Here is a 13,304-nt window from a genome sequence, read left to right as displayed (position 1 = left end):
TGATGGAAGCCTGCACCCCATTTCTAGGCCTTGAGGGGTAGATGGAGGCACTTACTGAGGTGTCAGCCCCTCTCCTATGGTGCTCTTTGCACTATCATGGCCCTGTGTGTGTTATCCCAAGGTGGGTAGTGGCAATGAATTATGCCCCTAAGTGGAGGGAGTCATGGCCAGGCACTTTCCAGTGTGAAACTCATTATTTACAATTTAGGATAAATCCAGGAGATCTGGCCCCTTGCCATTGATGGCTTTGACCTACTATTACTCACTGGGCCCAAGTATACCCCCAAATCCTCATCAATGTCTCAAAGTTAAACCTTTTCAAGAGGGAGTCTTGCTGTCTCCACCCCTGGGGGAAGTCCTCACTGATCTAATGCAGTTGGGGATTTGAAATCATTAAGCAGTACAATCGTTCTCACAGCTGAGTCACTGGGTGTTTTCTGGCAACTTCGGTGTCTCTGTTCTCTGAACATAAAAGGAAAGATGCTCATGAGCCAGATTGCCTTTGAGGAGCTCAGGGAACCACAAAGTAAGGGCTGAAAACTACTGGCCAAAAAGAACAACAGTTTAATAAGCACGACAGACACAATAATGCATCAAAATGAAGAGACAGAATGTTCTACCCTGTACTTTCTGATCAGGGAATCAAAGACTTTAGGGCCTTGGACTCATGGCATTGTGGTGAGTCAGGGCAGACAACTGTTTTCCCTCAGATCCGAGTTCCTTCTGCACCTGCAGATTTAGTTTCTAAGGCCCCATATCCAGGCTGTGGTGTCAGCTCTAAGACAGGACAGGATTTGGGAGGGATGCACAATGGAAGGATTCATGTTCAGCTTCTACCTGGTCACTGGGACATCCTCCTCTATTCTTATATGGTGGTGATAGTTGGAGATCTGTCTTAAAGTTTGACTGTGTGGGGTGGAGTCAAGTGGGGGAGAGATGGAATGGAGGAGGAAAAGATATGAGGATAGGAAAGTCTTCAACCAGAAAACTGTGCTCCCAGCAAAGATCTGAGATCCAGTAATATTAGCTGGAGGATCTCCTCTCCATGTTCAACAGTCTACAAATTTCTGTGAGACACATACACATGCAAACGCACAAAGAATTCCTTAGGAATTTCTCTAGGGTCATGGAAGGGCTAAGTGTTAGTCACAAATCTGTTTTCCCTTATAAAATTTAATTTTCTTCCAATTGTTAAGTAACGCATAGATACTTAAAAAATGAAGAAAATGTAAAAGATGAAAACAAAGAAAATTGTCCTTAGGTCCACTGGACAGAGTCCTAGAAAATTTTAGTTATACATTTCATTGTCTCAAATATATTAGGAGTATTTTTACTTATTAGCAATAAGCATGCATCTAAAACTACTATGAGTAGATGAAGAGTATTTATTGTTTTAAAAAATCATATAATTTTATCTTCCTCCCACTTTTTAATTGTTTAAATTATACATAACATAAAGTTTACCTATTAACCATTTAAAATAATGTTATTTCCTTTTATGATTGTGTGGTGTTGAAAAATAAAGTATTTAGCTTTAGACCTTGAGCTTGGTTCTACCACTTTATTGTTAATTGTTTGGATAAATAAATCAAAATATTTGTGGTCAATTGCAATCATTTAAAAATGATACTACTTTGAAACCATAACATTCCTAGAAGATAACATACGGGGTAAACTTTTTGACATTGGTATTGGAAAAGATATTTTATATTTGGCTCCTGAAGCAAAGGCAACAAAAAAAGAAATAAATAAGTAGGACTACACCAAATTAAAAATTTTCCAAATAGTGGAGTAAACCATCAACAAAATGAAAAGTCAATCTGCAACTTGAAAATCAAATATCTGACAAAGAGATAACATCCAACATACAAAAAGGACTACACAAACTCAATAGAGACAAAGTAAAAAAAAGGTCTAATTTAAAAATGGGGAGAGGATCTGAATATATATTTTCCAAAGACTTCCAAATGTCCAATAGGAACATGAAAAACTTCACAATATCACTAACAATCAGAGAAATGCAATGAAAACCACCGTGAGATAACGCTTCATGCATATTAGAATGGATATTATGGGAAAGACAAGAAATAACAAGTGTTGGCTAGGAGGGGAGAAAAGGGAACACTTGTGTACTGTTGGTGGGAACAAAAATTGGTGTATATACTATGGAAAACATTATAGAGTTTCCTGAAAAAGTTAACAATAGAACTACTATATAATTCCACTTATGGGTATTTATCTGAAGAAAATGAAAACACTTACTTGGAAAGATATCTGCACCCCCCCATGTACATTGCAGCCTTATCTACAACATTCAAGTCATAGAAAGAACATAAGTGTCCACTGAACATGAATGATAACAAAAAAGTGGTATATATGCAGTGGAATATTATTCAGACATTAAAGCAAAGGAACCTTTGCCATTTGTGACAATATAGATGGACTTTGAGGGCATTATGCTAAGTAAAATTAGTCAGATGGAAAAAGTCACATGCTACATAATATCACTTGTATGTGGAATCTAAAAATCCCTCGAACTCATGGATACAGAGAGTGGTCATTGTTGGTGGTGAGGATTGGAGGTTGGGCAAAATGATTGAAGGTGGGAAAAAACCCACAATCTTGGCTCTGCTTGCTTCCTGGGTCTGCTGTGAGGACTGAGGTGGGAACCGTGATTGTGAGTGGGCAAGCGTTCTTGGAGAACTTGAGCTACTAAAAGAACCTGAGCTTCATGGGCCTAGGAGTTTCTTTCATTTCATTGGTGCCATTATTTACCCCTTTTCTTTGTGCTATAAAAAATAGTAACTGTAGTAATGATGATAGTACCTTGCATTTGTTGATGATTTTCTCTGTATTATACTTTACTTTTTCCTCAAGAAGGTAAATATTAAATCTCAGTCCACTGGCTAACCGTTATGTCCTCTTTGAAGAAATGTCTATTTAGCTCTTCTGCCCATTTTTTCACTTCGGTTTTTGTTCTCACTGTGGTTGAGTTGTATGAATTGTTTGTAAATTTTGGAGATTAGGTCCTTGTCTGCTCCATTGTTTGAAGAAAACTTTCTCCCATTCTGTGGGTTGGGGTTATTAGATGTAAATTGTTACTTTTGGACTGGGTAAGCAATGTGGTCCTACTGCACCGCACAGGAAACTATGTCCAGTCTTTTGGGTTAGAACACGATGGAAGATAGTATGATAAAAAAAAAAAAAAACTCAGTCCATGGATGTGGGATCAGTACAATGAATATCCTGACTATATAGACAAAATGAAGCAGAGACATGAAAAACAAGTTCCTAAATATCAGGGAGCCAGTGTCAGAGCTATACTTTGAACATAGGCAGCCCAGTTCTGCTGTGTAAGATCTCAACACTCCACCTACTAAAACCTGATTTCCTATTCCCCTCATACTTCCCTGAGCTGTTACCTCTCTCTTACCCTTGTTAAAATGCTTCTGTGCTGCTCTCAGGGATGAGGACTCTGGAGGCCCCACTATCTCCTCCCACAACTTTGGTATGCCACCCTCCCTCCAAACCTCTGTACCATCACAACTCTCTGAACAGCTGGTGATGATTTCTCCAGATGATGAATTGAACCCCAAAGTGCAGTGTCAGATGTTAGCATTGACACATTTGGAGTTTGGAGGGCACCACTGGGCACATTCTGTGGGGTCAGAGGCTGTGGGGAGAAACCGTAGTCAGAAGACCCAAGAAATAGAGGAGGCCAGATGCAAGCTGGAGGCCCAAAAGTAGAGGAGGGGAAAGAAGAGAGGGATGGCTACCAGCAGAAGTGGAAGAGTTCAGAAAAATCTGGACATTTGGGGAGGAAGTAACAGCTTCTCTTATCCTTAGAGGACCATCACTGAGTCTCACTTGCAGAATAAGCCTTCCTCCCCTCTGTTGTTGGTGAGAGGACCCAGACCATAGCAGGCACTCTCCAGCGTATGTCACTTATGGGGTTGGGTAGGTAGACTCACCTTTAAGCTTTTCGGCTGCAGTTTTCAATGTTATAATCAGCAGTGCCTCTAGTCCTAGGCAGATAGACAGAGAGATTACAAAGAGGGGAGAGTTGAGCTCCAATTCCAACCACATATGCATTGGCCATCGCCTTCTTACTAGGTGGCTCTGGCCAGAAGAACACCACTCAGCAACATTTCTGAGACCCCTGTACTTTACTTGGAATCAAAGAATTAACCTTTCCACTCCATTTCCCCAACCCCTTAAGGAGTTATGGGAACAGCCCCCATGGATCCTTATGTGCTACAGTTATGGGACAGAATATTTCAGGAACACAGTGAGAAACTCCATCTTCTCTCACAGATTGATGTGTTTTATCTTGTCCAGAATTTTTGTTCTGTGGAAATGGCTGAAATCTGCTTTGAGATTTCCCTGCTCCTTTGTGAGCAGGTGTCTTTCTTATTCACATGGGCTTCATATGGATGAATGTGGTGGCTTAGATGCTCTGTTAACCAGATGTGGATAGAAGTGCCCTCAGTCTTCCCTGCCTACCAGCTCTGGGGTACTCAGCTTCCCTGGACAGCTCCCAGGTGGGGTAGAGACATCATGGCCACCTGCATCCAAAGCTGAGATTTGGACAAAGGCTAAAGTGGCCTTCCTGGGAAATGATTACTATGGGAATGCTTATTTCCCTGAGAAGGACCCATGGTGTCTCCCAGTGATGGCCTTTGCTCTGACTTCCCCAGGGTAGCTGCTCACTGCTCTAGTTCTTCTTGGAAATCCATTGACCCTGGAAAAACAGCAGTCTCCCATGTATTCTAACTTTGAGACTTCAGTTCCACAAAGCTGGACCAAGACCCATCTCTGATACAAGTTGCAGAAGGGCGTGCAGAAGGGGGTGCAGAAAATGAAGATGATACCAGATTAGTCAGGGCCAACTGGAAGGTGGGGATCAAGCAGGATACAGTAGGGCCTATTGCCAGTTATGTAGCTTTGGGGCAGTGAGGATGTATTTTATGTTCCCAAAGAAGGCATCCTCTGAACCAGCAGGAGGTGGTAAGAATCAATACCTGAGTGAGGCAAGCCTTGTATGAAGGCTGGGTGGCTGAAGAGGGAAGCAGGTACTGACAGATGAGGAGTGGTATGTGTTTCTGCCTTCTTGGCCCTTGGCCTCCCAGCAGGGGTGCTGACCTGTGGGCCTCTGCTAAATGGGCTCAGTGTCCACACTGCCCTCAAGTGGTATGGGTCAATATGGGGCCTGTGTTGACTTCCTTAATAAACTAAGGTTGGGCTAGGACAATGGTCCTCAGTGATGCACTCATTTTTTATTTGCTCCAGATAAGAGCTTCATTGAATGTACTTGGGTTAATCCACATCACCCTATCTATTCTGACATAACATCATCCCAGGCCCCAGTCATTTGAGTTGCCCACAGGCCTGTGAATTGAAATTATTGGGCAGGGGCAAGGTGGAACCTTGCATGGGGAAATAGACAAAGGCTTAGTGGCCAAGGAATTGGGTCAGGGTGCCAGATGTGGTTGTTGGCCAGGGGCTGGGCTGGTTGGGGAAGGTGGGCCCAGTCTCAAATCTCCCCCTTCCTGTTTCTGGACAGGATTCTTGGGTCTATCATGGCAGAGGAGTCTCGGAGGGCTCCTGACTTGGCCAAGCTTTTGTGAGCTCCAGTGGGGGAGGGTCTTATCCTGGCAGTCAGTGATGAAGAATACAGACAGTATATTGGAACTCATTGCACTGGAAGTCAACTCCTGCAGCATGTTGAATGCCAACCTCTCTGTTTGTTTTAAGAAAACAAGATGCTAGCTGGCAAGAAGGCCATCCCAAAATGGCAGAAGTGACATTCTGTGAAGGGTTCTGACCCTCAGGGTTTGGAGACAGGGGGGATATCAGGCAGATGCTCAGAACAGTTCTCTATCGCTTGGAGAAAGTGGGCTGGGTGACCACAAACTTCATGAATGACGGGATGTAAGAAAGATGTGGATTCCTTCTTACCAGAAGTCATGCTTCTACACTCATTCACAAACATTTCACGAGAAAGAAGACTGTTTCCTTTTTTGCAAAGGGAGTAGCTCTCGTTAAAGTCCTGGCAGTCTATATGTATTTCAGAGGACACATTCCAGGATGGTCCACACTCTTTGATATCTGGAACACAACGAGACAAAAGGTCACCTCCCAAATGTGTGAGTCCCCACAGGGCAGAGATACTGACCTCCATCCTGAGTTTGACACAAAGACTGGATAGGATTCAGCTTCTGAGTGGCATTCCCGGGGCTGGTCTGGACTGGAGCCAGCTCCTTCAGAAAGCCTACTGGTTGCCCTGCTCATCTCTTCTCTGTCTGGGTCTGAAGGCACCTAGATTAAGACACTGCTGTGCCTGATGGGGCTGGAAGGAGGTCTGTATCCCCTTTGTAGGCCTTTTGGGGTAGACAGAAGCAATGGCTCCAGACCATCCTCTTGGTTGCTGTTTGTGCTATCAGGAAGCAGGGGAGACATGTCTGAGGGCTTTCCAGTATGACACCCATTATTCACACCTGAAGTAAAAACTAGGTGGTCAGGATCCTGCCTATTGCTCACTTCCACCTCCCCTTTACTCACAGTGGCCCTGGTACACCCCACAATCCTCAACAGGCACTCCACCAGCTTCCAGGGTAAGGACTTTTCATTATGCCCCAGGAGTCTCTGGAGGAGTCTTGCTGTCTCCAGCCTAGGGAAATCATATTTTATCAGAGTCTGTCATGGATGTTAAATGAGGAAGAAATAAGAAGCTGTTCACAGCTGAGTCATTGGGAATGTTATCTGACATCTTATTTTTCCCTGTTCTCTAAACATGGGAATAAAGAAGCCATGAGCTAAGTCCCATTGGAGTAGTTTGGAGAACTGTAGACCAGGGGTCAGACACTATTGCCAAAGAATGACAACTTGGTAAAAATGCAGAGGCAAAATGTTCAGCTTTTGCACATTCCAAGCAGGGGATCAAAGACTTTTAGAGCATGAAATAATGTACAAAGTCATGATGAGTCAGGGCAGGCAACTGTCTCCCCCAGAGCAGAGTGTTTTCTCTGAACTCAAGGATTTCCCCAGACCCAAATTGTGGGTGAATGTACCGGGACTTTATAGAAGGGGGAAGGATGTACACTTGAGAGATTCATGTTCAGACCCCACCTGGGCAATGGGACTTCCTTGTTTTCAGATGGTGGCAATGTCTGCAAATCTGTATTCAGGGCTGTTAGGTTGAGATGGGGTGGAGTTGGGGGTAGCTGGGAATGGAATGATGCATGTGGGAGGGGAGAGCATGAGGATGAGAAATTTCTTAACCAGACAAGTGTGCTCCCAGGGAGGAGACAGAATCCAGTTAAATTAGCAGCAGTATCTCCTCTTCATGTTCATCTAGTATATAAATCTCCATGAGACACTCACACGCAAAAGCACAAAGGAAACTTTAGGATACCTTTTGGGTCATGGAACGACTGTGCAGTTATCGCATCTTTTTTTATCTGATAAAATTTACTTTCCCTTCAATATTAAATGACACACGTATACTTAAAAAACAAAGAAAGTGTAATAAAAATGAAAACAAATAAATTCACCCATAAATCCACTACACAGCTTCCTAGAAAATGTTAGGAGTATTTTTCACTCATTTTTTAAAGCAATAGGAATATTTATGTTACCAATAATTATACATCTAATACTATTTTGAGTAGAAGAAGAGTCTTGATGTCAAAGCTATTTTCTTTTCTCTCCTTTAAAAATGGGTAAAATACCTAAAACAAAAATTTCCATCATAACAATATTTTTTTTGTCTAAAAAGAGGGCCACACCCACAGCATATGGAGGTTAGGGGTCTACTCGGAGCTGTAGCTGCTGGCCTACACCACAGCCACAGTAATGCCAAATCTGAACTGTGTCTGCAACCTATACCACAGCTCACGGCAACACCAGATGTTTAACCCACTGAGCGAGGCCAGGGATGGAACCTGCAACTGCACAGTTCCTAGTCAGATTCATTTCTGCTGTGCCACGATGGGAACTCCCATAACAATTTTTAAGTATTATAATTTTATTTTGGTGATTCTGTTTTGCTGAAGAATAAAAACTCCTTAGCTTTAGACCTGGATCTGTTTCTATCACTTTATTTGTTGTGTGACTTTGGAACAAGTCACTCAATCTCTTTGAGCTCAAATTTGATAATTAAAAAAATAAGGCTACCTTGAAACCTCATAAAACTATAAACTTTTCATAGCCTATAAAATTAAAAGAAAAAAATTAACTCTCTATCTACTCATCATGCAAACCTGATTGCCCATTTCACTTATACATTCTTATTCTAAAGTCTCTGCTTTATTGAAAAGTGCCTCCGTTCTTCTCTTAGGGTTGAAGGCTATGGATGCACCACAATCTCTCCCCAAATCTGTGTGAGCATTTCTATCACCCCAAGGCTCTGTACCATCACAACTCTCCAAGGGGCCAGTGAAGATCACCTCAGATGAAGAACCAAATCCTGGAAAGCAACGGCAGTTATCGGCATTGATACATGGAGGTTTTGGAGGGCACCACCAAGCACAGGCTGCGGGGGCAGAAGATGTGGGGTTAGAGACATAGTCAGAAGATCAAGGAATGAACAAACCTAGCTGAAAGCTGGAGGTCCAATAGTAGAGGAAGAGAGTGGATGGATAGTTGGCTGCCATTGGAAGAGGAAGAGACAAAAATCTCTGGGCATTTGGGGTGGCGGGGTGGGGGGGAGACATAGCTTCTCTTATGTTCAGAAAATGTTCTCTGAGTCTTACTTGCAGAATACGCCTCTTTTCCCCCCTTGTCGGAAAGAGGACCCAGACCCCAGCATGTACTCCAGAGCTTATGTCACTAAAGGGGCTGGATGGGCAGACTCACATCTTGTTTCCAGGGCTGCAAATCCCAATGGCAAAAACAGCAGCAAGAGTCCTGAGGCTAAAAAAACAAAGATGACAAAGAAAGTAGAGTCGTGGTCCAGCTTTAACTCCTGTCCTCATAGCCATTGTCTCCTGAGGAGATGGCTCTTGGCCCTTCATCCTTCAGCTTTCCAGCAGCAACGCCCAGGCTCCTGTACTTTACTCAGAATTGAGAACTCAACCTCTCAGCTCCATCTTTTAGGATTCCTTGAGGAGTCCATTACCAACATACACAGGCCTCATGGAACTTAGGTGCTGCAAGTAAAGGACAGAGTATACACAGACAGCTGATAGCAGAGGCACATCTTAGATACTCCAAATTCTACCAATAGAGGGGTCAAATTGTAGAGGAGAAAGTCCTTTAGATTGGTATGCTTTTGCCCATACCTAGGTTCTTTGTTCTTTGGCAATGGCAGCAATCTTCTCTGAGGATTTCTCTTCCAGGATCACTCCTCTTATTTAACACTCATATTTCAGGGCACTGGAGTGAAAGAGCCCCCAGTTTGAGACCTAGCTCACAATGATGTCAGCAGGGCATGGAGCCCTGGAATCAAGAGATAGGGATTGAGGACAGTTGGTGAGTAAGAACTTAGGCACCTGCAGGTAGAGACACTATCTGCTGGTTAAGTGGCTTCCCCAGGTACAACACCCATGGCTTCTAGTGTTCCTTCCAAATGAGTTCCTGGCCCTCCTACAGTGCAGACTTTCTCCTTAATCTCCCAGTTTGGTCCTGAGAAAATGAGTCACAGACCAAACGTGTGGTATAAAAACCACTCTGGGTGCAAAGGAATGAGATTTACCCTGCAGGCTATAAGTAGACCATCTATTAGATTCTCTCATCCCATTCATGTGAGGCAATGACCCTATGAAAGTCTTTTCAGATTGGTGAGTCTGTACAGGATTTTCCCTCAATGGGCCAGCATTAAAAAATCTTACTCCACAAATGGTCACTGCATGGGGATGACATGATACTACATATAGAAAACCCTAAGGACTCATCCGAAAACAACTTGAACTGATCAACAAATTCAGCAAAGTAGCAGGATATAAGATTAACATTCAGAAGTCAGTCACATTTCTGTATACTAACAATGAACTATTAGAAAAGGAATACAAAAATACAATACCTTTTAAAATTGACCCCCCCAGAATCAAATACCTGGGAATACACCTGACCAAGGAGGTAAAGGACTTATATGCCAGGAAGTATGAAGCATTAACCAATTAAATTAAAGAAGATGTAAAGTAATGGAAAGATATTCCATATTCCTGGGTTGGAAAAATTAATATTGTGAAAATGGCCATACTACCCAAAGCAATCTTCAGAAATGCAACCCCTATCACATTACCCACGACATTTTTCACAGAATTGGAACAAACATTGCAAACATTTCTATGGAACAACAAAAGACCCAGAATTGCAGTAGCAATTCTGAGGAAGAAAAATCAAGCAGGAAGCATAACTCTCCCAGACTTCAGGCAATATTACAAAGGCACAGTCATCAAGACAGTGTGGTACTGTACCAAAACAGACATAAAGACCAATGGAGCAGAATAAAGAACCCAGAAATAATTCCTGATACCCATGGTCAGTTAATCTTTGACAAAGGAGGCAAGAAGATAAAATGGGAAAAAGACAGTCTTTTCAGCAACTCTTACTGGTAAACCTGGACAGCTACATGCAAATCGATGAAACTAGAACACACCCTCACACCATGCACAAAAATAAACACAAATTGGTGGAAAGACTTCAATAGAAGACAAGACAGCATCAAACTCCTGGAAGAGAACATAGGTAAAACATCCTCTGACATCAGCCTTACAACTGTTTTCTCAGTTTAGTCTCCCAAAGCAACAGAAATAAAAGCAAAAATAAACCCATGGGACCTCATCAAACTGACAAGCTTTTGCACAGCAAAGGAAACCAAAGAGAAAACAAAAAGACAACTTACAGAATGGGAGAAAATAGTTTCAAATGATGCAACTGACAAGGGCTTAATCTCTAAAATATACAAGCAACTTATACAACTCAACAGCAAAAAAAGCCAACAACCCAGTGGAAAAATGGGCAAAGACACGAAGAGACATTTCTCCAAGGAAGGTATACAGATGACCAACAAGCATATGAAAAAATGCTCAATATCACTGATTATTAGAGAAATACAAATCAATACTACCATGAGATACCACCTCACACCGGTCAGAATGGCCATCATTAGTAAATACACAAATAACAAATGCTGGAGGGGGTGTGGGGAAAAGGGAAACCTCCTGCACTTTTGGTGGGAATGTAAGCTGGTACAGCCACTATGGAGAACAGCCTGGAGGTACCTTAGAAATCTTTACATAGAACTATGATATGACCCAGCAATCCCACTCTTGGGCATATATCTGGACAAAACTTTCCTTAAAAAAGACACATGCACCCCCATATTCATTGGATCACTATTTGCAATAGCCAAGACATTGAAACAACCCAAATGACCATTGATAGATGAATAGATTAGGAAGATGTGGTATACATACACAGTGGAGTATTACTCAGCCATAAAAAGATCAAAACAATGCCATTTGCAGCAACGTGGAACTAGAGACTCTCATACTGCGGGAAGTAAGTCAGAAAGAGAAAGACAAATACCATATATATCACTTATATCTGGAATCTAATATACAGCACAGAGGAACCTTTCCACAGAAAAGAATATCATCAACTTGGAGAATAGACTTGTGGTTACCAAGGGGGAGAGGGAGTGCGTGGATTATGAGCTTGGGGTTAATAGATGCAAACTATTGCATTTGTAATGGATTAGCCATGAGATCCTGCAGTGTAGTGCTGGGAACTATGTCTAATCACTTTTGATGGAGTGTGGCAATGTGAGAAAAAAGAATGTATACATGTATGTGTAACTGGGTCACCATGCTGTACAGTAGAAAAAAATGTATTGGGGAAATAACAATTAAAAAAGAAAAGAAAAGAAAAAAAAAGAAAAAAAAATCATATTCCACATATCAGATAATAAACATGGCTACTTTCATAAAAACCAGGAACCAATTTGCAACCAATGAAGACAACATAGAAGGAAACAATTAACTTACTAGCAACAGGTAATATCCTAAATATTGAAGGAAATAAAGACTAATCATAGTTATGCTAACTTTGTTGGTATTTTTTCCCACCGGTTAACAGTTATTTTCCTTCAAATCATTTCATCCCACATAGAGCCTATAGCCTAAATAACAGTGTTTCTCTTACCACATTAGAGCTTTCAAATAGTTTATCTATTCTTCTGAAAAAAAAAAAAACATATTTTTTCAATTTGTCTTAGCCATAGTACCCATATATTTGGTCAAATACCAGTTTAGATATTGCTGTGAAGGTTTATTTTTTTAATAATATTAACACTTAAATCAGTAGACTTTGAGTAAAGCATATTACCTTCCATTATGTGGGTGATCCTTGTCCAAATGGTGGAAGGTTTTGGAGAAAAAAGACGAACCTTACCAGGGAAGCGGGACTTCTGCTTTCAAATTGCTTTTGAACATGAGATGCAACATCAGATCCTCCCTGGGTTTCCAGCTTGCTCCTTTGCATGCATGTTTTGAACTTTCCAACCTCTGTAGTCTTATGAACTAATTCCTTAAATAAAACTCTTCCTGTCTCCATAGATATACATCTCAGTGATTCTGTTTCTCTGGAAGAACTGAACTAATACTGGTAGTAAAGTGAGAAATCTTTGTAAAGTTCTCAAGTTTGCACTAAAAATAAATATCACCAGCTTTCTATTTTGAAGATGACTACAAATGTGCTAATATCCTTAAAATTTTTACACTTGTCCCATAGAGACAGTTGGGAAACAAGTAAAATATCCTGACAAAGAGACAATATGCTCAAACTGGATAGAGTGTCCTCACATAGATTTACTCGTCTATCTCATTGTTATAATCCCACCTACATGGCAGCAACCTTAAGTATCTATTTCTCATTGTGTGGAGACCAGCAAGCGCAGCCATGGAAGAAGTCTGATCTGGGTCTCTGTGTCTTGAAAAAAGTTTGTTTGTTAAGTACATCTTCTGTCCTAGAGGAGCTGATTTGTAAATTGCTGGTCTGGATTTTTTTTCTTCCTCCCTAATCTGTCTTATGATCAACTTCTCAGAAACTGCAGTACTTTTTAAAAGTATTTGCATAGTATAAATAGTATTTATACCAAAATGTCCCTTGAGGTTAGTTTTTAAATATTTTTATATAGAGCTATGTGATCCTGTGTTATTAGAAAACCTCCCCATTATGAAGAAACGCTACTGGTCTTTTCACCATATGAGGGCCTTAGGTCAGAGTGAACAGAATGATATATTTATTAATGGACACTTTAAAATTGAGGTATAATTGACATACAACATTAGTTTCAAGTG

General features: G+C 41.4%; 1 protein-coding gene across 1 annotated transcript; it reads right to left on the bottom strand.

Moving 5' to 3' along the window:
• Positions 1-3,538: 3,538 nt before the first annotated feature.
• LOC100737270 (adhesion G protein-coupled receptor E2-like) lies at positions 3,539-12,958 on the bottom strand. Its single transcript, XM_005661224.4, has 6 exons — positions 12,848-12,958; positions 8,857-8,913; positions 8,414-8,533; positions 5,959-6,108; positions 3,972-4,025; positions 3,539-3,673 (listed from the first exon to the last, which is right to left on the bottom strand). The coding sequence occupies exons 1-6, from the start codon at positions 12,903-12,905 to the stop codon at positions 3,606-3,608; spliced, it is 507 nt and encodes a 168-aa protein (XP_005661281.3). The 5' UTR covers positions 12,906-12,958; the 3' UTR covers positions 3,539-3,605.
• Positions 12,959-13,304: the final 346 nt, after the last annotated feature.

Source organism: Sus scrofa, chromosome 2 (assembly GCF_054392235.1).
Source record: "Sus scrofa isolate SSC_HxYL_T2T_F1_AM1 chromosome 2, Sscrofa_HxYL_maternal_Yorkshire_Landrace_v2.0, whole genome shotgun sequence".
NCBI lineage: Eukaryota > Metazoa > Chordata > Mammalia > Artiodactyla > Suidae > Sus > Sus scrofa.
The sequence above is the reverse complement of the archived record's forward strand: the minus strand, read 5'-3'. Positions and strand labels throughout refer to the sequence as shown.